The 23,381-nt window shown below is 36.6% G+C and overlaps 2 protein-coding genes across 2 annotated transcripts in view; one reads left to right on the forward strand and one right to left on the reverse strand.

The window, feature by feature from the left end:
• Positions 1-23,381, reverse strand: part of LOC109426084 (uncharacterized) — a 645,679-nt gene that overhangs the window by 588,049 nt on the left and 34,249 nt on the right. The gene's annotated exons all lie outside the window — the stretch shown is intronic.
• Positions 2,028-23,381, forward strand: part of LOC109426146 (protein maelstrom homolog) — a 34,625-nt gene continuing 13,271 nt past the window's right edge. Inside the window, exons 1-2 of the mRNA XM_062857206.1 lie at positions 2,028-2,627; positions 2,728-2,929. Of these exons, the coding sequence (XP_062713190.1) occupies positions 2,475-2,627; positions 2,728-2,929 (355 nt within the window). The 5' untranslated portion in view covers positions 2,028-2,474. The remainder of the gene's footprint in view (positions 2,628-2,727; positions 2,930-23,381) is intronic.

Genomic DNA, 23,381 nt, shown 5'->3' on the forward strand with positions numbered 1-23,381 from the left:
CACTCATTTGCAGGTGTTGTTTCCCTCGGCTCGATGTAACAATTTTGCAGGTGACGACTCCCCCGAGGCGTCATCCATTCATAAAACATGAATGAAGGTTCATGATTGAGTCATTTTATGTAAACATTGATCGGCGTCGCGTTCATTTCTCTGCAAAATTGAGGCACAGCAGCGCCACCATGACACATGCGAGCACAGTCCGAACCACACTATATTTTCAAAATGACCGTTAAATCGTGCGGTGATTCCGATTTGAGTAGTATGTCTGTTTGTCTGTGATAATAGGATAAACACCACGAATTTAGAGATTTTTTAGCCTTGCATTGTGATTTTGGAACGGTAACTTCGAGTAGGTAAACACTGCAAATCTGCTGAAGATCTATCATCAAACAGTTTCGATTTTGGGTTTGTAATAATTGACTATTCACGAGTTGGAAAGTACGCAACAAATTCAGCTTCCGTTTTGTCTGCAACAAAAATTTTCGAGATCATGTCATTATCTGTTACCAGCAGGGATAAAGAGTAATCGTCGCGCCTTCTTTGATGCTTGTTTTGTGCTTCTTTTGTCCAACAATTCTCTTCACTGATTTGTTGTGATTTCAAAAAACAAAAACGGCAAAACTGCTTTTGAGTTTTTAATAAACGATGATGGTTTGTTTCCTCTTAATGATGCAAATGCACTTTCAGAAACATTACAACAGACCGCGCTGTATTCATATTTATTGTGTGCACCACACACTTATTTCTGAATTGCCTGTTCGGTACTTTTTTGACGAGATTATAACAGCAGTACGATCTCGGTAGTTTCGGTAATCGATTCTACTGAGGTTCAGTAAAACAACTGTCAAAATCGTATGGAAAAGGTAAACAATGCATTTTTGCTGAGCGAGTTCGGTGCTCAGCAGGTTTATGTCGTTTTCGTTTTTGCGGTGGTGCTACACCGGTGTAGCACTTTTGCACCGAAAATGTTCGTTTTTGATTTTCGTGCTACACCGGTGCAACACTTTTTCTGCACCGCGCATGATAGTGTAGCACTCAAAAAATCGGGAGTGTAGCTGGTGCACACCGTGTCCACCAATCAGCGTTTGCAAAGTTGTCAATATTTTGGTGTTTATGCACGCACACCAATGCAACTGCACCGAAAATGTTCGTTTATTCAGTAAAAAGTACAGCACGAAGCGGTGTAGCACCGCCGCAAAAACGAAAACGACATTAATCTCGTCAAAAAATTACCGAGCTCGGTTATCGAAATTAGGTGTGCAGTCATTCGTAAATATTACGAATTTCATTCATTCTCATCCCGCTATCCCATAATGATTTTTTTTACCAGTACTTGATCTGTTCGTTGCGTCTGTGCCAAATCCTAGCGTGAACATCAACAGATTCACCGGATGACAGCAAGCTGCGTTCACCAGAAAGGTTTCTGCAATCGGTAAAGTAGATTTTACTCGACACGACAACGGTGAAGTGTTGCCACAAACAGAGGCACAAAATGTTTTTAAATGTTGTTGACGATTATATATTAAATAATATTGATTTCATATTGAATACCCATTTCTGTCCCATAAAACGCATCAAATTTTTTGAAAGGAGCTAGAGTTTCAGTTTCTGTTACTGCTAATATTCTGCTCTCGACCGAAGACGGCTAATAACATTATTACAATTAAATACAATTACAATTTACAATTAAGGGGCTGTCCATAAACCACGTGGTCATGAGGTGGGGGGAGGGGTTCGGCCTATGACCATTTTGTATGGACAAATAAAAAATTTTGTATGGACTAATGACCACGCGGGGGGGGGGGGGTTTGTTGAGAAGTCCCAAAAAAATGACCACGTGGTTTATGGACAGCCCCTAAGCCGCCTTCGTCTCGACGAGATCTTATACCGAAAACTTTTATGCTCTTTTATCCGGCTTTTTCCTGATAAGTCTGTATATGTGGCAACACTGCACAAGATTGTTTTCTTTCGATGTTTTGTTAGTTTTTTTTTTCCTTTTTTTTTACCGCGAGCTGTTTTCGAGGCTTTTGATTCATTCAAGTTTTGACGGCTGCCGATGTGTGCCGTGTGTCGTCGTTGTGGTCTCGCGTAAAAAAAGTGCTGGCTCTTGCAAATGTGCGCCGCGCGATTCTGTTGTGTTGTGTAATTTAATGTAAAATTTTCTGTTTCGCGAGCTGAAATTGTGAATACCGAACTGGAATCTATGTGCAGTGAACCGTGATTTGTGTGAAAATTGTAAAAATCTTGTGTAAAACGTGTGTAGAAAGCACAAGAAAAAAATCGAACTCATCGCGTCCGACATCTTGAAAGAAGCTTCCGCGCCGCTTTCGCCATTCTGGAAAATTTTGGGTGGTGTACCGCAGGTAAAAAGCATCCTTCCCAGCTGAAACCGGAAACCGGTTTGCGTCCTTCGGCGCTGCTGCATTTTTAATTGCGTCTCGAGGAAGACACGTGCGTGCGTGCGGAGAGAAACGATGGCTCCGAAGAAATTCAACAAACGGAACCACCAGCCGAAGGGCCCCTACTACTTCTTCATGATGGAGTTCAAGAAGAAGCAGGAAGCTGCCGGACACATCTTCCGCGGCGGGGTGCACGAGGTGCAGCTGCGGGCGTCGCCCCACTGGAATGTAAGTATAGTGTTCGATAGTGTTGCATGCAAAAAATGTATCATAAAGAAAGTACCAAAACAATTATTAACAATCATCTTCATTATTCTTCTTCCGGCAGTCGATGACCAACGAGCAGAAGGAACCCTACCAGAAGATGGCCCAGGAACACCGGGACTGGCTGCGTCAGAACGGTGAAAAGTACACCTCCCAGGGCATTCCGCTGACGATGGTGGAAGCCGAGCAGAAGGCCAAACAAGCGAAGGGAGACCTGATCAAGAACACGATCAGCGACATGCTGGACAAGGCCGTGGCCAATAACGGTAAGTGCATATATGTAATAATGAGATGGAAGCTGGTTATGTACGGCAGAAAGTTGTTACCTGCAATTTTAGACTGCGTAAAACATTAGCATCCTTGTGGTGGATTCACGAATACATAAAGACGCATATACCTAACAGCATCCTTTCGAGGAAAAGAAATTCGAAAATTTGCCCTGTTTCACTACCTACCCTATCTTTTCTGCCATCTTTTCCACCCCAACGAGTTTGTTTCTTTTATGATTGCAAAAGCAAGGAAAAGGAGGGGATCAGTTTCAGGGAAGAAATATTTATGGGTAGAAAACTCAGATAATGCAGGTATTAAAATGGAAAACTGAAATACTGCTTGTTGTGGAGTTTTCAAACGTGGAGATCTGATATTCGGGGCATTTCTGAAAGATGCCGTAAGGTAAAGATCTGGGCCGTTATAGTCATCAATCAGGCCGGTTAATTATCTTCCCATGAACTCCTTCGATTCGGTTCCATGTACCCGACGGTGCTCTTGGTTACGTTGTTGATGCTGCCTCTTAAATACTCCAGCAGTCCTCTATAGGGCTCGGCCGGCAAATTGCCTTGGGTTCTGCGCGTATGGTGAGGCACAAATTTCCCAAATAGAGAAGAACGTGCCTTTGGAGCCGATCTATTCGGACGACATCTGGCCTCAGTCGCTGTAGGGTGTACCATGGCGCGTCATGTATATTACTGATGACGGAGAGTTTTGGGAGCAGTTTGACGATCCCCAGGTAGTGGTCAAAGTCGATGTTAGTGCCACGATAGGTCCTGACTTCGTAAGATGTGTCGTCCATTAATCAGAACTTGATGGATTTGGGATTTCTGCTGTAGTGCTTTCCAGATGTAACACTATGCGAGTCTGTGTTGGAAAAAGATGCTGTTCGTCATCTGTGGGCGCTGAACTTACCAATTGTCGGTCTTAACTCCTCCTCGGGTGTAAACGAGCGTTTAGGTCTCCTATAATGATCTCAACGCCGTTCCAGCTGCGCATAGGATATGTTCTTGACATAATCAGTGCTTCCGTTGTGTGTAGTCTGTGCTCGATTAGGCTGAAGTTTAAGAATAAGTCCTTGATCCTCCTGACGTGCGGTATTTATTCGGTGCGTAGCATTCAACTTCTTTCTTAGTGACCTAGTGTTAAGCTTCGTTCAGTCTGTACAGCCTCTGGCTGAAGACGGTGTCCGTGTCTTTATAAACGTAAAAAAAGCGTCCTCAATACGGCTTGATGCTGAGTTACTGTGTTGTACATATGGACGGAAGCTTCTATGCAAGCCCTATAGGTGAATTTGACGGAAGCTAACGATCACTTTTTTCTCTGGTGGCAGGTATGAGAACCCTATGAAAAACGTGACTCCGCCAAAAAATGCCATGGTGCAGCATAGGCAGTGTACTTTTTTCACTTTTTCGTATCGAATTCCGCATCGTAGAGAAACAAACGAGCACTTTTTGGAAAGAAAATTAAACCCTTTATAAGGCAGTGGCAACTAGGGTATTTTAACCAATAGTAATTTGTAATTTGTAATTTATTAGTAACATCACGACACCCTGTTGGACAGGCCATATATCAGGTCAAGGAAAATCATACATATAGATATTTATAACATTGGAGGCTAGTACTAAACTACAGTTACATTCAGTTATGGTCGCAAATGGCTGTGATACTATTACACATCTAAGTAGTCTAGGAGTTGTCGCTAGAAACTGGGAATAATAAAGTTTGTATCTGAAGTGTCAAGACGTGTATAATATTTCTTCTTGAATTCATTCTTATCAAGTGAAAGAATACTAACGGTGACCGACCTAGTTCAAAGTTGCAGATAATGGATAGTATTGGATTACCACATCTGGCGACGAGGAGTAATTGGATCAAATATCAGGTATTTGTAGAAAAGAAAAATGAAGAGTAATAAAATGATTTTTGGGTCAGATGACCAGAATGAAACCAGATTGAATGTACATGTACTGTACAGAAACATGTCATGAGTGCTACGGATGGCAGATGAGGAGTAAAAGGTACTGCTAGTGCAAATACTAGTCGATATCCGCTGCATTTCGCAGGGAAAAGGCGATAGCCGCTGCATTACGCAGAAAATTAGTCGATATCCGCTGCATTACGCAGGGAAAAGGCGATAGCCGCTGCATTACGCAGAAAATTAGTCGATATCCGCTGCATTACGCAGGGAAAAGGCGATAGCCGCTGCATTACGCAGGAAAAAAGGCGATAGCCGCTGCATTACGCAGGAAAAAAGGCGATAGCCGCTGCATTACGCAGGAAAAAAGGCGATAGCCGCTGCATTACGCAGGAAAAAAGGCGATAGCCGCTGCACTACGCAGGAAAAAAGGCGATAGCCGCTGCAATACGCAGAAAATTAAGCGATGACATTAAAAAAAAAAAACAGGCACCAAAGACGGTAGCCGCTACTTCAGTAGAAAATATGTGGAAAAAAAAAAAAAAAGGAAGGTATGTTTACTACAATAATTGCATAAAATAGGTTACTATGGTTGTTTTACAAAATGTGATTATTGTAAAATATTCAATGCTAAAAAAATGCTTAGGCTGTTCGATTGGCATTGACAGCTAGAATAACAATGAAAGCATTCTGTTTACACCGCCTACTTAATTGAACATGATTAGAGAATAGGTTTATGTTTCAGTTTAAACCTTCTATTGATTGTGATGCTGTAGATTATTGTTGATTTATACTCAGGAAATCGATAGCATGCTGTACTCAGAGATGAACCAGCCGCGGGCTGAAAATCTTCTTAACAACGCTAATAATAATAATAATAATCAACATACAGCTGATTCTACCAAATCAGTAGTAAAAAAATGTCTTAAAATTAGATAAAAAGACGGTTTGAAAAAATATTATATAAATTATATCTGCTATTTAGCAGAACTGTGTAGGACGTCAGAAGTCTTAAAAAAACACGTTTTTGAAACATTTTGGGCACAGACAACATTTAATGTGAGAGTTTCATTAATCAGAAAGTCGAACTAGTATAAAAAAAAAGAAATATACCGAATGATTCAATAGAATGGAGTATTCTAACACTTGTGATTTTGATTCCAACATTGAACTTAAACTTAAAATATTTTAAGAAATTTAACCAAGATGTCACTAGGTTTCATCAATTATAGGAACACTCGATTTGCTCCAGCCAGCTTATAAACATGCACCACGTTTCTACTTTTTGAATCAACTGTACATAAAATATTATTTTACAATTCTACACAATACATGTACATTCTTACGTCTACCTGCTTTAGACTTAGTAAACAAATAACTATACATAGCATGTTCAAATAATAGAAAACCGCGTGACTTCAACAAGATCATGCTGGACACTTTGGTCCAGGTTTATTCCGTAATGGAGATATTCTTGATTTTAATCGGAAAAGAGTATTTCAATGCATACAAAGGCAAAACTATCAATTGGGCTTTAAGTTAACAACTGTTGGAGTGCTTATAGGACACGGTGTTGAGAAGCAGGCTCTGTCGTTGTAATGTAAGTAATACCAGAAAGAAAAAGCATGTTAGAGTGTAGAATTGTTAAAATACACTTAAATAAAAACATAAAAAGAAGTATGTTATGACAATAGATCATTAAAATAACTAAATGGCCGCTAAATTAACAGATAGCTTAACTGTTGTCTTTACTCCACTACTGTGTCAATGCTATAGAAACTTGTTAGGTGAATGAGATATCTTGTGATTTAATTAGCATCAAGTGAAAGAATGCTCGATAGTTCAGTGTAGACTGGTTATCCGTATCAATCGTTTTCTATAAGAATCTTAACTGGAGACACTTGAAGCACAGATACATAAATTGCCATGTAAAACGATCACCAATCAGCATTATTTGTTAACACACATAGACAAAGTCTTTCAAAAAAAAAATTCTTGGCTGTACATTTGGTAACATCATGGCTCTATTCTTTGTAATATGATATTGTAATGTGGCATTTCTATTTGTAGCCAAGCAAACAAGGCACTAAACTGAATGTTGTAAAATGATGAGTAGAAATTATGCATCATTGAATTTTCATACGAAACATTGACTTTTTGCTTTTGAATGATTGTTTGCGTTTTTGAAGTAATAAAAAACGAGTAATATTACAGCAACGCAACTGAAGTGAGTGTGATGGTACTTTTTCATTCGAATATTCGCTGCTTTATTACTTTGAAATTTCGAGCAGAAAATCCAACATAATTGTCGATGCTGATGACGCGCTACGCAGTCTTAACCTTCTCAGCATGCTTCCACTATTGTACTATGTTGGAAGTGCATAATCTCAAACAATGTGAGCATCATGTGTAATGTACACGTTACAATTACTAAGTACGTATACTTTTGCATTGAAGCGGTCGGAAAAATTCGTTTCAATGGTCTTAACATGACCACAAACAAAATATAAAGCAAAATATCTATTCAACAATACATCTATTCATTTTTTTCATAATTGAGTCGTTTAACCAAATTCAAAAAAATTCAATAAATTCAAAAAAAAAAACGAAAGTCCGTTTTTTCCCGACCGCACCAATTAGTCCTCCATGCATCATAGTTATCCAAAGCATGCATGAACATTGTAAGATAATATTTAAATATGCAAATTCATTAAGTAACTAAATAGTCTGTGATTGTAAAAAAACTACGAAAGGCTGAATTTATATTTGAGACATTATAAATTGAATGCCCTGAAAAAAACTAATTGATTAAAATGCATAGTGCAAATTTAAAATACTAAAATACTTAAATTTATGAATTGACAAATGTCTCTAATTTCATCAACAGTGTCAGTATCAAGCGAAGGCTCGAATTAAAAAAAAATGCATTGCAGGGTAAATTATCCATATGATGTTCAATTGGATACACTGGAATAAATGATTTATGGAACTACTACTGATTCCTGACGCATACGAGTTCTTTAAGGTACAATTGAAACGAGGAGCTGCTAAAAAAATAGAATCGATGTACAATTACAAAATGTGTTCATCTTTCTTATACATTTTCGACTTATTTGATAAAAAAACGGAATTAGATAGTTTTTAGAATAGAATTGTAACATCATGAAGTGAACTATACTCACTAATTGTTTTAATTTAATTTGTAATTTATTATTCAACGTAAACCTGCCGATTACATTACTTTTAACCAAGTCAAGGACTATTTAATAGTGTAACTATTTAAAACAAATGATTGATCGATCACTGATGTTTTTTTATGAATTCAGATATTATTGCAGATACTTTCGTAGTTCTGAATTATGATAAAAAAAAGCTAATAGCTACGAAAATAGATCAAACTACTATTTAAGTTAAATTCAAAGAAAATTGACATATACTACAATATTAACAAAATACCGAGACATGATAACAAGCGATTCTATTGTCATAATTCTTAAAACTTGCAATGAAGTTTTATTTCAGAAATCGACAAGCCGAATACCATAATATCCTGTAATTCTACACCATTGTGCACCTGTTGTCCGTGATTGATCTGGAGAATTACGATAATAATCTTGAAGCATGAAATTTATAAGAATAATGAAAAATAATCAAGAATGCAGATTCAAGACTTAGACCTTATTGGGTGTATCGAAATAATTATTGTATCATATATTTTCATCTAAAAACTTAAATCAGGGATCTTGCATTGTTATGTAAAAAAAAAATAAAAAAAAAATATATAGAAAAGGAGATGTGATACTATTACACATCTAAGTAGTCTAGGAGTTGTCGCTAGAAACTGGGAATAATAAAGTTTGTATCTGAAGTGTCAAGACGTGTATAATATTTCTTCTTGAATTCATTCTTATCAAGTGAAAGAATACTAACGGTGACCGACCTAGTTCAAAGTTGCAGATAATGGATAGTATTGGATTACCACAATGGCAAAGAGAAAATAGTGGACCCCTTAGTAACTGAAATTTGCTCTGATCGTAAAAACAGTATGATATCCTAATTGAATTATCTTTACCAATGGTTGCACAACAAGTTCTATATCTTTCCTACACATTACACACAAAAACCGAACGAAAACACCTTATATTTCTCAAAAAATAATCATTTCAAATCTCGATCAAATTATCCTATAGTGGACCCCACGGGGTCCACTATAGGATTGTTGGGGTCCACTATTGGGTAGATCGTATTATCTTACCATGTTAAGGGCGGACGGGACGGTCGAGGAAATATCCGCCATTGCTCTGTTGCTACTAAGATGGTAATCTCAGATTCTACTTCATATAATGGAACAAAAATCTATCATTGTGTATGCTCACTTGCAGTGCATATGCTGATTGTTTTTCAGCCTCATCTGTGCGATAGAAATCGAGATTACCATCTTCAAAATCGCGAGGCAAATTGTTAGAAAGAGAGGGAAGATAGGAAAAATAACACAGCGTCCCGATTCACCTTAAATCGGTGACAATAGTGGACCCCCTTAAATTTAACCAATAGTGGACCCCCTCGAGTTGTTTACATTTACAAATTTGCTAAAATAATCAAATTATCGCATTCTAGCCTAGTTTCATCACATGAAACTGCTGTCTAGGAACATGAGCCATGGTCTCCCGGTGGAAGTTTACTGGTAGAAGCAGATTCGAGCGGGAAATTTGAGAATAATTGCTAGGGGTCCACTATAGGTTAAGGGTCCACTATTGGATAAAATACCCTATATTGCCACCTACTGTATTTTTTTCTGTTTTGTAACAATTTATTTCGAATTTATTTTTTTTTTGTTTACGCAAAATTGTGATTACTAACAACGCCTGGTATTTTTTTGGTACTAAACAAAGCTTTAACAACAATTTAGTAGCCATTTGTAGTCTCAAAAATGGCTAAATTTGACCTCGTGAAGAAAATTAGCTCAAACTTATTATGAAATTATAGATTTGGTAAATATTTTAAGAATTATTCAAATTCTGGGTTGACATGAGCTGAACTACACAGTTTATGTTATGGGTTGAACCCCAATCCACTCTAAAATCTCTTTTTCGGCTTTTTGTCGAATTCAAAAGAAGAAAACTACCCTAAACGGACAGTGCCAACTACATATATTGCCACCTCAAAAGCTCGTTTTTGGAGTAAACGGGCAGTGGCAACTATATTGCCACCTAGATTTTAAAGAGTTTCTTACAAATAAAAATGGTTTTGTACATGTTATTATGTATACATATAATCATTTCCATAATAGTATGCATTGACATCTCTTCTAGTTTTCTCGGCCTTATAAAGGGTTAATTCTCTTTCAAATGCGCTTAGATCCGGTAGGTACTTACGAACAATTTATGTGATTAATTTGAGGAGCTATGCCTCCGGCGGGCGATCTTCCGAATTTTTTGTTTGCTGGCCAATCCGATGTTCGTCGGCATGGGCATCGAGAAAGATGATATTAGAAGCTATTGCAAATGAAAAATAGCAACTTCTAGAGCAAAACATTAGTAAAATTTGACGACAAAAAAAAAATGACTTTTATGTAAATAAACGATTTTCTCCTCATCTCACCAAGCGCCTCTACTATTTGGGGGTCATCGGAATTAGCCTATACCAATGAATCTGGCGAACTTAATCCACAAGCATATGCTGTGCGAGTAGCTTCTATGCCACTAATGCCGTTTTTCTTTTTTAACCTGGGTTGGAACTGGATTGGCGGAAAATGTGTAAACAAACAACGTCAAACAAACTTTAGTACAAGCAAAACCGAAGTCGGGTTGGGGTTGAAACTGTGATCTGATCCAGTTCCAACCCAGGTTGGAACTGGATAATAAAGAAAAACGGCATAAGTCATAGCTCTTTTCTCGGCTCCTACGTAACCGCTAACTGAATAACATCTAAATAATAGTTATACCACCGACGAACCGACGTGACAGCTAGAACAAATAAATTCAAATTCGTTGTCCCCGCCGCCATGATGAAAAATACTAAAGCGCTAAATAGGTGCTGATGGAAAAATTACTGTTTTTTTTTTATAAAGAACACAAGCAAGATCAAGTTTAAAAATAGAAGTAATTAAATGGCTTCCAGAAGTTTATTCGTAAGTTCTTGTGTATATTAGGCACCTGCAATGGAAAAAGAGATCAAAATAACACTTTTTGCTTCAAAATTAACATCAAATATGATTAGTACGAGAAATTTTTATACTTCTACTTCAAAGTGTCTTACAAATCGCTCCCAGCTACTCCCCGCGCAGATATTTGGTGCAAACACTCGTCTAATGTCGAATTCGTTTTTGAACCTGGGTTGGAACTGGATTGGCGGAAAATGTGTAAACAAACAAACGTCAAACAAACTCAAACAAACTTTAGTACAAGCGAAACCGAAGTCGGGTTGGGGTTGAAACTGTGATCTCATCCAGTTCCAACCCAGGTTGGAACTGAATCAAAAACGAAAACGACATAAGTATGCAGAATTGATTAATGTCGTTTTTTTTTTCCCTGGCCAAGTTCGCAGGGGTTGACGGTATTAAAGTGAAGGAGTTTCATCTTGATTATTGTAATGTAGTGTTCTTTAGTGAAACATATCACCCTTTTAACACTTTAATGCGCCTCCAACGGTTCATCACGAACCGGCTGCTGCAGATGGAGTATGGCTGATCATATGCATCAGACATGCTCGATAAACACGGGGGAACCGCCAGGGCTCAGTAGAGTCTATTCCAAAGCAATAGTTCCAAATCGGTTGGATTTGAGAAGGTTTTGATTATCGTTACAAATCCTAATAAAAGTATTATAGGATTTGTGACAGGTTTTGGAACCTTTTACAGCCAGCTGACTTCAAAATGTTGTTTGGGCTCTGTTTCCCACGTTTCTCGGTTGATTTTGATCAGTAATTTATTAATGTCATAGTCGCTTTTTCGAATTTTTACAATGTTAGTTGGTCATATTTTCTTTAAACAAAGCAATTAAAATCGACCGAAGAATCAATAGTGGGAAGGAGATTTGCAGCACTTAATTGTGCTGATAGATTCGAAGCTAACGTGCGAACACTTAAAAGCATTGTTGACGTCAATGCGTTCGACGTGACATTTTGGACAAAAACTGACTGCTTTTTATTAACTGACCAACGTTACTTGTGTATGACCAGGTTGACATTTCTAGGCTACGCTTGAGAAAATGACATGGTTTATCTAGGTAGGACCGATAGAACAATCGAACGAATTTGAATATTTTTCATAGTGTTTGTAGCGGGATTTAAGTTGACATGAAATCTCTATTATTTTAAAATTTTATTGCAATCAACTGACCAACTTGGCGTATTTTTGTTTATCTCTTAGACGGTATTATGACACCAACAGAAGTTCAGTTACATGTTTATGTGGGTTTTGGACCGATGACAATTTAAGGACACAAGAGATGAACACAGAGAAGTAGAAAACGATTAGCGAAATCAAGGAAACAATTTGACACAGGATCGACTATATTTTAACATACAAAAACAAGCATATGACAACTGATTTAACGAGAAGTAAAACATATTGAACCATACCACAAAATCAAACAAGAAGACAAACACAAACCGTGTGACCATAACACTACATAGGCAAATCTTGACTGACTGACCAATTGAAAACTTTCCAATCTTCTACCGTAGCTTTCTGAGTCAGTTGTAACAGTGTCTTAATGGATATCATTTTCCGCGTACGGCTGGCAAACTGCTTCTGAAAGATTACGTACTCTTTCCTATCTTCGGGTCTAGTGTAGAGGTTTCAACTCTATTCAGAGTGCAGCTAGAAACCTAGCAAAAAAAAAAATATTATATAAATTTATAAATATAAAAAATCCATATATAAATTTCACTTAAAGGAATTTCCAGAAGTTCCTTCAGGTTTTCTTTCTAGAGCTACTTTACGAATGTCTCCCAGGATTTCCTATAAAATTCCTTCTGCAGTTCTCCTGGAGTTTTTCACGGGAATGCTATTTCTTCCCAAAGTTCCTCCAGTGTTTTGCTCAAAGAAATCTTCGTAGGATTTCTACCAGAATTTATCCCGAATACTCTATAAGAATTTCTGTCGGGATAAATCGTGAAATTTCTTTCGGCATTCCTCATGGAAATTTTACGCGATTCCTTCCGGTGTTCCTCTTGGGACTTTCCCAGAATTTCTTTCAGAGTTGCTAAATGAGATATTCCCGGGGTTTCTACTAAAGTTCCTCCTACGGTTTCTGAAGGAGTTTTCACGAATTTATTTTGAGAAATCTCACGAACCATACAAAAAATATTGGGATTTCATGCAAAAAATCTTACAAGGGGGGGAGGGGGTGTCGGAAAATCGCAAAAATTCTCTAACGTAATTAATGGACATCCCCATACTCAGGGTGGCCACAGACTCGGGAAATTCGGGAAATGCGGGGAAAAGTCGGGAATTTAAATGCATCGGGAAATATGCGGGAATAAGTCGGGAATTTTGTTTATGATCGGGAATTTTCAAAATGATGTGTAGCGCCTCCAGAATGTAAACTCAACCCTAGATTTAGCACTTGACTCACTTTAAATCCAGATTCTTACCCAGTTTCAGAAGTTTCACTTAAGAATCTCAAAAACCAAATGATGAGATGTGATGAAATTTTGTAGGTATGTTGACGAACTTTGCAAAGGATTTTCTGATTGAGGTCATGGAGAAATTATTGACATAATTTCAGAGATTCTGTCCTGATTTTTTCTGTAGTAGTTCCTTGTAATAGTTAAGCCTGGAACACGTAGCGTCCGTTCCGTCGAGGTTTGCGTTTTTTTGACAGTTTCCCCATGGCAAATCTGTCAAATTACTGTCACGCACACGCAAACGTATGCATTGTGTGGGGCACTTTAGTTTTTTTGCCGAAATATCTGGCTGAGCTTTGGGACAAGTTGCAATTAATGTTTTCATTGAAACTTCAAAATTAAATTTGCTAGTGAAGGACTTCCTGAAATTATTGCTTTGCAGGAGTATTTAACGGTATTTCTAGAAATTTCTTAATGAGTTCATAGAAAAGCTTCCTGCAATCACCAAAGTCATCATACTAACAGTTTCGTATTGTGACCTTTTTTTTATTTTTTTGAACAATTTCTAAAAATTTGAAAATTCAGTCATCACGGAAGAATTTCTGGTGGACTTTTCATGGAATCATGAATTGATGACGACATTCTGGGAGGAACTCTTATAGTGATTTTTGCGTAACGATTTGTAGAATTACTGGATTAATTTATAAATATATACCTAGAATCCTTGCAATTCATGACATTAAAATGGAAGCGAAATTGCAAGTTGATAACCAGAAGACAACCATAGTTCCTAATGCAAATCGGAGAAATTGATCTATGTGCTTCTTGGGGTTCTTCAGGGTTTGCTGTCAAAACATTGTTCTGAAATTTTGAATATCAAAAGAAAGAAAAAAAACATCTTATACTGAAATAAATCTACATCTGATGATTTTTTTTTTTTTTTGCGGTCAACCCAATGGTCTGAATGCTACTCAAAACCGGTACTTGATCTCATTTTAAATCGTAAGTTTATTTTCATATCCTAGAGAAATTAGAACAAAATTGGACAAAGTCCTTTTTTTTTAAAAAAAAAAAAGATGTACACTCTACGCAACAGTTTCCATAAGAAAATATTCACGAGTTTCCAAGTGAGTTCTTTTAAAATGGGATTATAAATTAAGCCCAGAATATCGAATTTTTCCTGGAATATCTAAAAAGAGCCTTACAAATTTCGTCAGAAATGTCAAAGTTTTGTTTTTCAGGGTTTGAACATTTCTCTGCAAATTCAGCTAGAAATTGTTTATGAATAGAAAACCTTTTATGGCAATCCCCAGGTATTTTCAAATTTTGAGAAAAAAATAAGGAATTCATCGCTAGTGCTCTCATAGCAAAACTCATATTTTCTTTTTTGAAAATTTTCAATTCCCACTAAACAGGATTTTTTTACAGGAATTTATCTGAGTTGTGCATTTTTTTTTATCTAAATTTCTTAATAATTATTTGTTTACTCAATTTTTGAATAGATTTGATGATTAGCAACTAGCAGAGTATGTGAGAAAATTTCATAGTCATTTATTCGGTATTTTTGCAGTAAGCTTCTTCCAGGAAATTTGTTAGCAAATTCCTGGAAGAATTTCACCAGAAAACACTCCCATAAATTTGGCTATAGGAATCAAAACAGAATAACGTCAATAATGCCGTCCTTCATATCTTCATAATTCTTGGGAAAGCATTACAACCTCCTTTAAAGAATTCACCAAAGAGTGTTTCAGCTAGCCAACTAGATTTTTATTGGAACTTCATCAAGGATTTTTTTCAGATTTTTCAAAAATCTTTTGGTATTTCCGACACACATATTTTCAGGTATAGGTTTACGTTACAAGACATCCAGAATTAGAAGCAAATTTCAAGCATACAGTATCGGACAATAAAAATGCACCAAAGCCGTTTTCCCATACAAACTAGTCAACTTTGGATTGCCATATCTCAGTTATGTCTCAACCGATTGTTTTCATTTTTCTGTGACGAACTAGGGTAAGTGTTCCATCATTAATCTCACGCTCCCATATTCATCCTATTCGAAAACAAGCGATTACGGCACCGATTGCTTCCGTTCTTTTCGTTTTCATGGGTGCTCACTTCTAACAAAAAATATAAAAATAAGAGACAAAACAAACAGCGCTGCAATCCTTTGTTTTTCGTAGGATGAAAATGGGAGCCACATGCTTAAGAAGGGAGCCAATACCCTACAAAACATTTCAATTTTCAAAAACTATTGAAAAAGTTTAGTGATAACTATTGATACAAAAGTTACAAATAGGTTGAATTTTGACAATTAAAATGCATCAAGACAAAAAAATATATGTATAGCCAAAAATGCTGAAGTCAAATCACTATGGTGTCTTCGGCAAATATGTTTCTTGTGTGATGACCAATAAATTTGCTGAAGACACCATAGCTATCCGACATCAGCATTTTAGGATACACATTTTTTTGTCTTGGTGCATTCTAATGTCAAAATTCAACCTATCTGTAACTTTTGTATCAATAGTTATCACTGAACTTTTTCAATAGTTTTTGAAAATTGAAATGTTTTGTAGTTCGTCACAGAAAAATGAAAACAATCGGTTGAGACATAACTGAGATATGGCAATCCAAAGTTGACTCGTTTGTATGGGAAAACAGGTTTGGTGCATTTTTATTGTCCGATACTGTATGTTACATGTAATTTTTTTTTGTTAACGTCTCCAAAATATTGTAAAACTGCCACAGCATCACAATGACATTGTAAATATTTCAGTAAGTTTTACAGATCCACTTAGAAGCTTGGATTCTTGGATGTTTTACATGCTCCACAGGTACAGGATGAGGAAAAATTATCCGTGTTTTTTTTCAGTGTAATTTTCTATTGGCAGTTGCTGAATTAAGCGTACATGCACCTTCTGAAGGATACTGTAGCACCATGAGCACGTGAATATTTCGGGGATAACGGCTGAACATTTCAGTTTGACTGGACTCCATCGCACGGAGCTAAGAAGACTTTGAAGATGTGCGCCGCGCTTTTACCGAAATATTCAACAAAACATCACTGATTGTCAAACTCTCCGGATCTCAATTTAATAAACTATTCTGTGTGGCCTATTCTTGAGCCCACGGCCTGTGCTACATGGCATAGTACGTGAAATCGTTTGAAATATACTTGACCAGAGCCTAGGACGCAATTTCTTTGGAAGAGCTACCGAACATAGTCGATATGTTTCCTAAGTGGTTGAAGGCGTGTGTGAAAGCAAATGAGGGATATTTCGAAATCACTTTGTAAAATTTATGAAGCTTATGATTGTACCTTCCATCACTGTAAAATGTTCTGAAAATATTTTAAATGGAAATGAAGATATTTCAAAAACATTTTACACGGATAATTTTTCCCCACACTGTAGATAAAGAAAAGTCGGGAAATTTCAAAATCAATGCGGGAAAAATGCGGGAATTTCAATTTTGATTTTGTGTGGCCACCCTGCGATACTCCTTTAGGGATTTCTCCCAAAGTTATTGCAGGGATTTTTCTTCGGGTTTTCTTCAGAATGTCTCCTGAGATAACTTACGAAATACCTTATAGGAAATTCCTGGAGAAATATTCGAAGGAATTCAAATAAAATCTTGCGAGAAACTCCGTAAAGTGTTATTGAAGAAATCTCGACAGGAATTTCAGGAAAAACCTGAAAAAAATGGGACATCTCGAAAAAAGTTCTAGGTAATAGTTATCTCGAGAAGAAATATTAAGGACATCCAAGGAGGAATTCTGAAAACCTAATGGAATCCTGAAAGCAGCTACGGGCGAAGTTCCGCGAAGAAAACAAGAGAAATATCGGAAAACTATCGGTTAAAATCCCGACATAAACTATTGGATAGCTATCCCGGAAAACCACTAAAAAACCAAGGACACTGGCTTCAGCCAGCGGCTGTACCGATTGGACGAAACTTAACACGGAGTGGCTACGGATAAGAAGCTATTCTCGTGAAAAATTTCATCGCTCGAAGCGGGAATCGAACCCTCATCCATCCGGACTCTAACCGCATGGCTACGAGGCTCAACCAATGACATTCTTGAGAAATTTTGAATAGTTTTGGATGGATCTTCAGGAGGAATCCAGATATCTCGCGTGAAAGAATCCTGCGGAAAGCCAGGAAGAAACTTTGGAAGAAATTCCAGGAATTATGCTCAGAAATATTGAAAGAATTTTTGAAGAGTAGGGGAACTTACGTATTTTCGGCAGTTTTGTTCTCTTCGTCATAGGGGTTTTTTGAACCTGTTGAACTCAGAGATGGCATCAAATCCTTCCCAACCAAGCTGAATATGATCAAGTTTCAGGCAATTTGGCCAGCATAAATCCCTCATGACGAAGAGGACAAACCTGCCGATGATACCCTTTATAATTTTTCAGAAAATTTGGGTTATTTTTAAAATTATAAACTTTCAAAATTTCATCTGGAAAACCTGGAAAACTCAGGGAATTTTATTTTGAGTTATGAGTAGCCACCCTAAGTCACTATTTTCAAGACTTTTCAACTAAAGTCACTTTTTCTATCAAAAAATCATTATTTTCAACTATTTTCATTGTCCTGAAATATTGTCAGTGAGTAGAATAAGTGTTGATATCTAAAATGGTGTCTAAAGCTTTGTGCTATTGGAGACAATAAAATGTCTACAAGTTGGCAAATTCATCAATCGCCTTTATGGAGTAACTGACTTTGATTATTAGTGTTGTTTACTTTTTACATGTGATTCTTGTGATAACATTTTAAACAGAAATGTGTAGTGTTTTCGACAGTAAAAAAAATGTTTTTTTTAAGAAAATTACTAGAAAAAATAGGGTGGGGCGGGGCAAGATGGGTCACCTAAGAATGGATCACCATAACTTTGTAAATACAAATCGTATTGGTTTGTATTCGTCCGCTACTCTTTATAACACTAGTTAGCTATGCTAAAAGTCGATAAAAAGTTTATTAAATACAAAATATGACGTTAAACAAGCAATTTTAAAAAGTGATCGTTTTTGCACCGTGAAAAAAGTGCGGGGCAAGATGGGTCACCTTTTAAGTAATTCACATTTTCTCAACGAAAAACGTCAAAATATGAGATTTGTTCGGCATTCATATATGCTCCATATCCATACTGAGTAAACAAGAGCTACTAGTGAACATTTTATAAATTTATTTGGAATATAAAAAACTTTACGATTTGAGTGGTCCTAAGGCGACTTGAAAATCGATGTTTTCACTAAAAAAATATCATAATTTTATGTTATAATTTTGAGCGTTCATTCCGCTTGATTGAAGTCATTTATGAGATAGTCTTGTAATAAAAAATAAATAACTTTGGAATGCTCCAAAAATACGTTCAAAATTGAAGGTGACCCATCTTGCCCCGCGGCCGATTATATGGGGATTATATGGAATGTATCGCATAAGAAAAATGGCTAAAAACCATTTTATTTTTTAATTCCAATGAGAGTGAATAATTTTTCAATCAATGCTCCAAACTTTTGTATATTCATGCAGGACATCTAACAAAATTATTAACATAATCAAAACATAAGTAATGCGCCCGAAAATGGCACTGACCCATCTTGCCCCGCGACCCATCTTGCCCCGCCCCATATGGGCATATTTAGAGCTCAAAAGCGGAGTTTATGTTAAAATTTTCAGTGAGCATGCTGAAAGTCTGGTGTTACTTTATGTATATGTAAGAACTTCTGTATGAATTTCTTGCAAGATATTTCGTATAATATTGGGGTGCAGTTCCTGGAAGAAATTCTGGCAGACTTCGTGAGCCTGATGAATTTTTTTAAGGAATATCTAACAAATACGATCCTGAAAAAAATGGTTCAATTCCCTTAGAATGTCTGCAATATTTTTTTATAGCACTTCTAAATTTTTTTTCTGAAAAAATACCACAAAAAAGAACAACTCTGCATTCGGAAAATATTTGTTGGTAAAATTCTCTATGCTTTTGTAGAAGTCCTGAATGAAATATTGATCACGATTGAATGATTCCAAAAAATCTACAGAAAAATGTTTGCACCGTAAAATATTTTTTTTTTTTTCAGAGAAAACTTTCTCAAGGACTTTTTCCAAAGGAAAATTGACAAAGTTCTCCCAAAATACCTCTACATTTTTTTGTAGGATAAACCCAATAATCAGTCGAGAACATGGCTGTGCTACGTCAGGCGCAACCGAATCAACATAGGGTGGGGGTGGGGCAAGATGGGTCGCCTAAGGATGGATCATCGAACCTTGGTGAATACAAATCGTATAGGTTTGTATTCGTCCTCTACTCTTTAATACACTAGCTAGCTATGCTAAAAGTCGATAAAAAGTTCTTTATATACAAAATATGATGTTAAACAAGCAGTTTTTAAAAGTGACCGATTTTGTGTCGTTAAAAAAGTGCGGGGCAAGATGGGCAGTGCTGAAAATTTCATTTCGTCATATCTAAATTCAATTACCTACAGCTCATTTTAGAAGCTGAACCTGAGAATATGGTATATGAAAAACTTGTGCGGCTAGACCAGTTCTGCAAGAAAGTCACGGAAAAAAAGATATTTTTCGAATATTTCAGGTAAATGTCACGGACTACCTTCGAAAAATGCAAATGATATTCACGGTGAATATCATTCGGCATTTTTCAAAGGTAGGGTAATTCGCCAATTGTTGAACGGTTAGTACTGGCATTTTTGTTTTCATTTGTTTTTTCGTCCATAATTCCACTTTAGTTGAAAAATATCCAAGAAACGTGTGAAGAAACCTATCGAGCTGGCCGCACTGTTAGTGCAGTTGTCGGTTCTATCGCAAGGTGGTCGTTGATGCTGATCGAAGAGATAGAATAGGGAGACAAATGAAAGATAAAACAAAAACAAAACTTAGATTGAGCAGTTGGAGTGTGATATTTCGTGGTGAAATTGAAATTATAAATTTAAAGTCTATTTCGATATTCTAGTGGGGTGAGCTTGAGTAGGCTGTTGCCGTCAGTTAAAGTGCTTTAAAATTGATGTGCATAGTGCGGTAATTGAGATGAATTGATGGAAAAAACATGAATTTAATTGTACTCGTTTTGAACATAGGTTAGACTGTCAGGCAAATTTCCTCCACAACAAATAAGGTTCCACTAAACTAGGCTGAACTGCTAAAATTCGTTAAGTAAGTAGATGGCAATAACGACTATAATTACGACAAAGTTTGTGTAAACTAAACTATGGTAATTTGAATAGGCTAGTGTTGGAACTGACACGATTTAAATCACTCGTCGTAAGAGGTGTAGCGGTAAAACTATCTCTGTAAGTACAGAACAAAATTTGTAATTGGGATTTGGACATGGGCTGTTAATTGAAACTATACTAAATTACAGTTTGAGCTGCTGAAAATAGGCTGCTACGAAAAGGTTGTGTAATCCCCTACAATTCCGAACAAAACGTCTAGATCTACTTATTCCTTATACTGCCCATTGGATTTGTATTCCCTTAAATTCCATTTTCTAAGAGAAAATAGAACATTTGTATGGGAAGTCTGTAACCCAAATGTTGAACGCTTCCTTAAGCTTGCTCATCCTAATGTTGGACGGTTCTCGCTAATTGTTGAACGGTTGAAGCTTTGTTCGTAATTGATGACGTATAACCCGACATAAACCTATCATTCACCTGTTTTTATTTTGGGCACCAAATCCAACATAGACTCAACAGTTATCCGATGTGGGTCCAACAGTGGTCCAATATTTGATAAAATTTGATCCGACTTTGACCCGACATCCAATATTTTTTCACTCTTGCGGAATTTTTTCCGGTTTTTCGTGTTTTGCGCCCAGTTAGTCATTTGAGTGACAATTCATTCAAATGAGGGAGCGTTCATAAAATACGTCACGCAATAATTGTCAATTTTAACCCCCCTCCTCCTATGTCACACTTTTTGTATGGGACCTCTGATTTTTTGTACGGGTCGGCACACTTTGCTGAACTCCTCTCACCTCCTCTCCCCCCTCAAAGCGTGACGTAATTTATGGACGTTCCCGAAGAATCACTTCCCATTTAAAGAGAGCTCTAGTGGACTGAAAATCGTTTTAAACAGAACCAAATGCAAAAAATGGCTGAAAAGATTTGACTAGAAGCGAAAATGACAGAAGAAAAGAACGCCTTCGAAAGCCCCTGAAATACCCCTGGAAACCCATGGGACCCAGTCAACTCCCTAGAATACCCCTGAAACGACCCTGAAATACTTTGAAAACCCGTGGATCGCTCCTGAAAAAGGTGAAGTGAAAAAAAAATATCTGGCAGTCATGCTAACATCGTAGGTTATGCTAGTGTTCAACAATTGGATCTTAGTTGCATAATGATAGTGTGATAAAGAAAAATATTTTTTTTTCAAATGAAATTACAATGCAAATGTGATTTTAAACGATGTTAAACTGTTAAGGACATCCTTCCAGTTATTGTAACTACGGTGTGACTTTGAAATTTGTGGTCGATTTGCCAGCAAAGCTTATTTCGTAACAGCAATTTCTTAAAATTAATCTTAAGAATTGTGCAGTTTTCGTGTCATCAGCGGTACAAAATTTTCAATCGATATTCTTGACGTAAAATATGTATAATTTTGTAACTATATTGGAGCAATATCATGACACACATGTATACGCATCTAGATCATACGTTTACGTTGATGGAAAATTACTTAAGTTAAATTTATAATAACATTTTCAAAAACTGTTCAACATTTGGATAGTGTTCAACAATTGGCGAATTACCCTAGGCCGTGCCATTTACCTTAAATATTCAAAAAATAGCTGTTTTTCCGTGACTTTCTTGCAGAACTGGTCTAGCCGCACAAGTTTTTCATATACCATATTCTCAGGTTCAGCTTCTAAAATGAGCTGTAGGTGATTGAATTTAGATATGACGAAATGAAATTTTCAGCACTGAAGATGGGTCATCTTTTAAGTAATTCACATTTTCTCAACGAAAAACGTCAAAATATAAGATTTTTTCCCCACATATATGCTCCATATCCAGGGTGTCTACTACCTGGAAAAACCTGGAAAACCTGGAATTATCAGGGAATTTCACTCGACCTGGAAAAATCCTGGAATTCTCAGGGAATTCTGGTGACAATCAGGGAATTTCTGTGTTTATCATTTGAAACAAATTTTTAGTTAGAAATGCCTCAAAGCGAATAAAAATTTCGGCTGCGCCGCTATTAACTACCCGCTCGTTGAATAAATATTATTTATCAGATGTTATGAATATCTGACGTTGAAACTAACTTGTACTTTTTTCACAGCAATCTCATATTTTATGTTTTACCTATTTCAGAAAACTGAGTCGACATGCTTTTATTGTTTGGATTTTGAATTCTCAAATCTTTCAATCTATTGCAGCGTAAAATATTGGCTTAGTGACTTAAATCGTATAAGCTATTTTTCTTTACTTCCATGTGAATGGGCTTACTGTCTTGCAGAATTTATTGAAGTTTGCCTAACAAATTCGCAATCGCCTGTAGATGTTGGAAAATACCTGAAGGTACATTTTGAGCGAAGTTCCTGAAACTCCTGCAGAATATTGTTGATCAATTGGAACTTCTTGCGGATTCGATGTTAGTATTTCTAGCGAAATTAACTAGATGACTTCTGGAAGAATTTTTGGATATATTTCTAACCATTTCTGAAACGTTTTTAGAACAACTCATAAATGATTCTTAATCCTAACAATATTTGAAGGAATGTTCAACTATCTTTCCCATAGTTGCTTCTGAGCTCCACATATTTTAACGAACTCGAGAGAAACTATTTTCGATGGACATAATGCAATAGTTTTGGAACATGGTTACCAACTCATTAGTATATTCCAATTGTCAATTACTTCTCTTGAAACAAGTTGAAACTATTGACAACCAAAACTATTGAATTACAACATTTTTTTTTATTAATTTTGAAAGTAGTC

The sequence above is a fragment of the Aedes albopictus genome, chromosome 3 (assembly GCF_035046485.1).
Source record: "Aedes albopictus strain Foshan chromosome 3, AalbF5, whole genome shotgun sequence".
NCBI lineage: Eukaryota > Metazoa > Arthropoda > Insecta > Diptera > Culicidae > Aedes > Aedes albopictus.